This window comes from Morus notabilis, unplaced genomic scaffold, assembly GCF_000414095.1.
Source record: "Morus notabilis unplaced genomic scaffold, ASM41409v2 Scaffold382, whole genome shotgun sequence".
Lineage (NCBI taxonomy): Eukaryota > Viridiplantae > Streptophyta > Magnoliopsida > Rosales > Moraceae > Morus > Morus notabilis.
This window is the reverse complement of record NW_010364200.1, coordinates 350603-358219: the sequence shown is the minus strand read 5'-3', so window position 1 is coordinate 358219 and position 7617 is coordinate 350603. Positions and strand designations below refer to the sequence as shown.

At 37.1% G+C, this 7617-nt stretch overlaps 1 protein-coding gene across 1 annotated transcript; it reads left to right on the top strand.

Moving 5' to 3' along the window:
- The first annotated feature begins 2473 nt into the window (after nt 1-2473).
- On the top strand, nt 2474-7322 carry LOC21399447 (acyl-coenzyme A oxidase 4, peroxisomal). The gene is made up of 12 exons (XM_010105954.2): nt 2474-2657; nt 2957-3061; nt 3232-3338; nt 3536-3737; nt 3844-3917; nt 4029-4088; nt 4188-4297; nt 4983-5142; nt 5596-5672; nt 5753-5924; nt 6003-6095; nt 6186-7322. The coding sequence occupies exons 1-12, from the start codon at nt 2630-2632 to the stop codon at nt 6315-6317; spliced, it is 1320 nt and encodes a 439-aa protein (XP_010104256.1). The 5' UTR covers nt 2474-2629; the 3' UTR covers nt 6318-7322.
- Nucleotides 7323-7617: the final 295 nt, after the last annotated feature.

The window sequence follows — 7617 nt, the reverse complement described above, 5'->3', positions numbered from 1 at the left end:
AATGATGCTGGGAAAGAACAATACCTTTGGTCGACCGAGCAATTTCAAGCCCAAGGAAGTATTTCAATGAACCAAGATCTTTGAGCATGAATTGGGTATGAAGAAACTGCTTCAAGGAGTCAATATGATGCTTAGAAGGACCTGTGATTATGATATCATCAACATATATAAGCAGAGCAAGAAACGAAGAACCTGTCCCTTTAGTAAACAAGGAATAATCAGCCTTAGACTGAACAAACCTAAACTGAATAAGGGAATGAGAGAACTTAGAGTACCATTGTCGCGAGGCTTGTTTAAGACCATAGATGGACTTATGAAGCTTGCAAACCAATGGCCCATGATGTGACAAAATCTCCCCCTGTCCATTATATCCCAAAGGTAGGTCCATATAGACCTCTTCAAAAAGATCACCATTAAGAAAAACATTATTAACATCAAGTTGAGTCAGCTCCCAATTTTTAGAAGCTGCAAGAGCCAAAAGAACTTTGACAGTAACCAACTTATCAACAAGTGAAAAGGTCTCAACAAAATCAACTCCTTCTTGTTCCGTGTATCCTTTAACAACCAAACGAGCTTTATGTCTGTCAATCGATCCATCAGACCTGCATTTGATTTTACAAATCCATCGACAGCCAATGGAATGCTTACCAACCGGTAAAGGAACAACAGGCTAGGTGTTATTAAGCTCCATAGCATCCAATTCTGCTTTCATGGCCTCATGCCATAGAAGATACTTTACAGCCTGGTGATAAAATTGCGGCTCAATATGAGAAGAAACATTGAGAATAAAATGTTTGAAAGCAGGGAAAAGATTGGCATATGAGATATGTTTGGACAAAGGATATAGGACTTTGTCGGAGGAAGGTTCCAAGTCAAGTGTAGAACCTTGAGACACTAGGTTACAATGAAAATCCCTCAAGTAGGAGGGTTGTTTAACCGGCCTAGATGAACGTTGGATAGGAGCAACAACAACATCAGGAGGAGGGTGTTGCGCCTGTGAGGAACAAAAATCAATAGCATCGAGAGCAAGCCAAGGCAAAACCAAGTCAGGAAACGGATCCACTAACTCAGTTGTATGGATGACAGAATGAAAGGGCAAAACTATTTCATGGAACACTACATCTCGTGAGATAAAAATTTGTTTCGATTGTATGTCATAAAGCTTGTAAGCCTTCATGCCTGGGGGAAACCAAGAAAGACGCAAATGCGAGCACGGGGCTGGAACTTGGTACGATGTACAGAAAGTGTAGAGGCAAAAGCAAGACATCCAAAAACACGAAGATGAGTAGTCAACCTCTTTTTGAAATAGAAGCTCATATGGAGTTTTGTTGCCCAGAACATGAGAATGTGTCCTATGTATTAGAAAAGCCATTGTGAGAACATAATCAGTCCAAAAGGAAAGTGGAATCCTAGATTGAAAATATATGGCGCGAGCAACATTCAAGAGATGCTGATATTTCCGCTCAACCACAGAATTTTGTTGCGGCCTTTTATTGCAAGAAAATTGATGAAGAACTCCCTTATCATTAAAAAAATCAGCAAAAACAAGCTCCTTTGCATTGTCAGACCGAAACTCTTTGATATGCTTATCGAACTGAGTTGCAATGAGATTAAAAATTTGGGAATGGCAGTGGAAACATCATTTTTGTGTTTAAGCAAGAACAACCAAGTAAACCGAGTGCAATCATCAACTAAAGTTAAGAAATAACTATGTCCAGAATGAGATAACAAGTGATAACTGATAAGGACCCCAAATAGACGAATCATCAATGGCAGATTTGCCATTTGACGAGGAAGACGAATCAGGAAATGAAGAAGCCATAGACTCTAAACAAGGAAAGAAGAATCTAAGAAGAATTGAAGAAATAGACGAAAGAAAAATTATCGCTCTGATACCATATTGCGGAGGAAAAAGTGTTTGACTAGTGAGAAAAATATTATTCTCATTAATGTGAATAAAGAATACAAGCCAATATATATATAAAATAGAAGCGTGTGTTATAAGTTTGATAAAAAGCTTATGTTACAAGATTAATAAACTTAACTAACTAAGAGGATAAGTATTCCTAAAATTACAAAGCTTTTTATGAAAGAAGCTGTTCTTTCAAAAAACGACGTGTAAGTTCATGTCGCGTTTTGAAAGAAACGGCGCATCAGTGAACGACAAGAATTGTAGTCGTGCTTGGATAATTATTAACGACAAGTGGTTCTTTCAGTAAACGACGTTTAACTTAATGTCGTTTTGTGAAAGAACCGGTTCTTTCATGAAAGAATTTTTACCAAACGCCAAGAATTGTTTTCTTTTTTAATCCGTTTAAATATAATCTCTTTAAATACTGTAACGAAAAAATTAGAGAAATTGTATACTGCCCCGGTAAATCAGGTTTTTTTTTTTATCGGTTAAAAAACTTGACTTTACTATTATTACGTTGGCGTAGGTTGAAAAAAATTATTGATTAGACATAGTTTTGCGTGCCAAACTTCCCCTTATCCTCCTCCCTCCTCCATTAGGACCATTACCCAGCGAGTCAGACTCGGACCCTTTTCACGACCACATTTCTTCTCCGGTCATCTTCGTTCGCCTTCTCTCTCTCTCAAAGCTTTTCGTTTTCCCTTTTTTCCTTTCGCCATGACAGTTCGCTCGTCTACGAATCAAGGTTTTTTTCTTTATCCTCACTCTCTTGAATGATTCTTCCTCTCTTTGACAACGGAGTCAAAAACTCTGATCTTTTCGTTTTTTCGGATCTGAAAGTTCAATCTATTGATCTTTTTCTCATCTTCTGACTACATACACATCCAAAGTTCAAATTTTGGAAGATTTAGTTTGGAAGCCGACTGATTTATGATCTGACTGTGATCAATCTCTGATTCTTGTTTTGAAATTTTTATTTATGTAATTATTTATTTTTCAATGTTTGTTTTCATTTAAGAAATGTTAATTATTGATGCATAACAGATAATATTGACAAGAATGAGAGGAGTACTTATTTTGGTTTACCAGCACTGGATGTTTCACTTGCTTTTCCCCAAGCCACTCCAGCATCGGTTTTTCCTCCTTCCAGTAAGAATTTCTATTCATTCGAGAGTTGAGGAAATTTTCTATTATCTAATATGATATTTTATTGCCTAATTTTGTATTCTGAAAGTTATTGATTTAGCAGCTTGCAATTTTTTTTTTCTCTTTATTTACTGGGTTTTGTGTTTTTGTTTATGTGCTGGCCATGATTACAGCTTCAGATTACTACAACTACGATGATCTATTGAGTCCTGAGGAGAAAGCTGTAAGGATGAAAGTACGAGAGTGCATGGAAAAAGAAGTGGCGCCAATCATGGCAGAGGTATTCATCTTTTACTCGTACCCTTTTCTTTGCTGTTGTTATTCTTTTGTTTAGTATCCTTAATTTTCTATTCGTACCCTTTTTTTCTTGGTTTTTGCTAAACACTTCAGTCATCTGTAGTCTGTGTCTATAGTTATCTTGTTTATTGGATTTTCTTTTAGAAAAAAAGGAGATAGATACTGAATTATTTTGTTCAGTACTGGGAGAAAGCAGAGTTTCCATTTGAAGTTATTCCAAAGCTTGGTGCCTTGCGCGTTGCCGGTGGCACGATCAAGGGTTATGGCTGTCCTGGTCTTTCTCTTACGGGAAGCGCCATTGCGACTGCAGAAATGGCTAGAGTTGACGCTAGCTGTTCGACTTTCATCCTGGTCCATTCTTCGCTAGCGATGTTGACCATCGGTTAGATCTAGTCATCTTCTACTTTTATTTACTTGTTAGTTGATGGATGTTTCTATCTATATACGGCGATGATTTTTGTTTAACTCCTCTGCACTGTCACGAATAGCTTTGTGTGGATCGGAGGCGCAAAAGGAGAAATATTTACCTTCTTTGTCACAATTAAAAACTGTGGCTTGCTGGGTAAGATGCTCCCTTCTTCTAGTTATTCTATGGTTTTAGGATATGTGATTGATTAATGCTTCTGTCAAGTGGTCTAAAATTGAAGGTACTAAATTATGCTTCTCCATGTAGGCTTTGACCGAGCCTGATTATGGAAGTGATGCAAGTTCTTTGAGAACAACTGCAACAAAGGTTAATATCTCTTCACTTGACTTCCATTTTTGTTTTTGGTTTTTCTCGTTTTTGTGCCTCATTTCCTATAAATTCTTGCTTTGGCATTGGGATGATCAGGTGAAAGGAGGTTGGATCCTTGATGGCCAAAAGCGCTGGATAGGAAACAGCACATTTGCTGATGTGTTGGTTATTTTTGCTCGGAACACAACAACAAATCAGATAAATGGGTATGCAATGCAAGACATTAACATGATTGGCGAAAGGCTCTAATTTCAAACTCGGATGCACAAAGTAGGCTCGGGGGATTTCTGGATATCAAAAAAAAAAAAAAAAAAGACAAAACCGTGATTGCATCTGCTTTCATATTAGTAGGACAGTTGTTCTTACTTTTACAGGTGTCCCCCTGCACTTAGGTGCTTGTGAAACAGAAAATAGCCAAACATGCCAAATGTGTTGCTGTTTTAGAAAGTCGTGTTGATTTATTAACATCAATTAACTTCTTCCCCTTTTCCTATCCTTGGATCATACTGAAAAAGGAAACTCCTCTGTTGTCCAGTAAGTTCATAAGAGTAGGCATCAATATTAGAGTAAAGTACCCTCCTTCAAACAAAAAAAAAAAAAAAAATAATAATAATAATAAATAAATAAATAAATAAAAATTAGAGTAAAGTCCTACAACTGATCGCAGAAACTGAACTGTTCAGTTTTTAGTTTTGATTGCTCTTTCAAGAATACATTCAAGACTCTTGTGCCCTTAAATAACATAAGTGACTTTTCATTTGGGTTACAGTAAGAAAAATCTATGCTTGTTATAACAACTCCTATTAGATATTTATTTAGTTTGTGCAAGAAGTCAATATTGTTATTGGATGGCTCTTTATTACATGCTGAATGCTTTTCTTTCTGCTTCAGATACCTTGTAAAGAAAAATGATCCCGGATTAAAAGCAACCAAAATTGAAAATAAAATTGGTTTGAGGATGGTTCAGAATGGAGATATTCTCTTGAACAAAGTGTTTGTTTCTGATGAGGACAGGTTACCTGGTGTTAATTCTTTTCAGGATACAAGCAAGGTATACTATATATATGGTTTCATCAGATGATGCCCCTTTCTGTTTGTGTTCATGCATTGTATGTTTGGAGACGTATGTGAATGTATTGAATTTGTAGTTGCGTATTCTATATGTTCTGCTCTTTTAAATTCCAGGAAACTGGATGTGGCATGTGCTTTTTTATTCTCTTCTCGAGTGCGTATGGAGACATTAGGGGAAAATGTATCCCCAGTCGCATGATTTGCAATCAAACATTAGAACTCTTAACTGAACAATAATTTATTCAAGCAAACAACACAGTGCAGGTTTTTCTCTTACTTGTCAAAGGAGAAGAGGCAGTTTCTTTGTTTTTCGCTTCTCATTTGTGCACGAATGTGTGGAAAGTGCCGATTGCTCGTTTTGCAGATTTCAATCCCTGCAATTAAATATATGTTGTATTGAAATACATTTCTAATCATTACCGTGTCAAAACAGGTTCTTGCTGTTTCACGTGTTATGGTTGCTTGGCAACCTATCGGTATATCCATGGGTGTCTATGACATGTGTCACAGGTATCAAAACCTGCACTCCTCGTTCAGACATGTTTAAGTTTTCAAAACAACAATTCACTGATCTCTGAATTGATTACAAGGTATCTGAAGGAGAGGAAGCAATTTGGAGCACCACTGGCAGCTTTTCAAATCAATCAAGAGAAGCTTATACGTATGCTGGCCAATGTTCAAGCAATGGTCCTAATGGGTTGGCGGCTTTGCAAGTTGTACGAGAATGGTAAAATGACTACAGGTCAAGCTAGCTTGGGGAAGGTGAGTTTCCAAATTTTAGTACTCTGCCATGCTCTGTTGATTGCCAATGTATATGTCTTAAACATGTGTACTCTTCAGTCTTGGATCACCTTGAAGGCAAGGGAAACTGTTGCACTTGGACGGGAGTTGCTCGGTGGAAATGGAATCTTAGCTGATTTTCTAGTGGCGAAGGTTTTCCTTTCTCGTCTCTTTTTCTAGTGTTTGTACCTTATAAAATTATTTCTTCATCTTTGACATTGCCTTTCTTGATTCACTTCGCAGGCATTCTGTGATTTGGAACCCATATACACGTATGAAGGCACGTATGAAATCAACAGCTTGGTGGCAGGTAGAGAAGTTACTGGCTTTGCCAGCTTCAAGCCATCTGCATCAAGCCAACGGAGCCGTCTGTGACAATGTAAACTTTCTGAATCCCAACTCCAGGTGGAAAGACATTTAATCCATTGCTAATGGAGTTGGCTATTAAAGTATGGTCGATGTTAAAATGTCATAAAAATTATAGTTTGAATAAGTTACACAAACTTTGTTATGAATAAAAATAACTAAAATGAAAAGGTCATTTCAGTTTTTCCTTCTAGCATTGAGTAATATAAATGACCCCTAGGAAAGTAGTAGGGCTTACCAAACGCACGTGAATTTGCATGTCAATAAGGATGTCAACGTCGGCTATGTCTATTGGGCTGGCATGAAGCCCGAAGTGAAAGTAAAAATTGCACTACGTGGCAAATTTACAAGGATGAAGTTAAGAGGCCTCCATATGAGAGAGAAAAAACTGTCGGTCGTTTTTTTAAAGTCTAAATACACTGTCCATTAGCTTCTTGTTGTTCGCCATATCAACGATGCCGGTAGAATTCATTAAACATCTAAGCTAGGAACTCCGGCTAATTACAGGGGACTCTTGATGATGCACCAACTCAAAAGAGATTTTCAACTACTTCTTCAAAATTACTCTCTTTTTTTTTTTTTTCCCCTCTTTGGGCTGTGTTGTTCTGTGTATCACAACCGGTGTTAGGGTTTAGTCTGCTGCGCCAGAGAGGAATTTCTTTCCCGGAATAGAGATCTAGAAAGGAGGCATTCTCCGTGGTCAGCAGAGATGCGCGGTGACATGTGGTTCTCTCATGTCGGAGGCCCACTTCCTCTCCAAATCTCCTTTGCTTTGCCAGCAATGTTGCAGCTTTCCCGCCCATTCTCTGGGCTGGTCGACTCGTCACCGAAGTTTCGTCGTTGTCAATTAGGTTTCACCTGTTTTAGTTTTTGTGTTTGTCAAATAAAAATGGTGATATCTTCACTCCTTATATTTAGTGTATTTAGTGCCTTTTACTCATTGAATTGAACGCAATTAGGTTGTACCAATAAAATCGGTCTTAATTAAGAATTGTCTTGTACTACAAAATCAGTCGCATTATCAGTCACATTGTACTACTATTTAGTATAAATGAAATTTCTCTTTCAACGACAACAAGAATTGTCTTGTACTATAAAATCAGGCACATTGTACTACTATTTAGTATAAATGAAATTTCTCTCTCAACAACAACACTCAACACTAAAAAAAAATAATAATAACACTAGTTCACTAAAAGAGTACTTTTTCAGAATTTAGTAACAAAATGTCAAACAAATACATTTATGTGTATATAATACTAATAATTTCCATTCGATATAGTTTTGAAGAAAATACACTTTTGAGTTG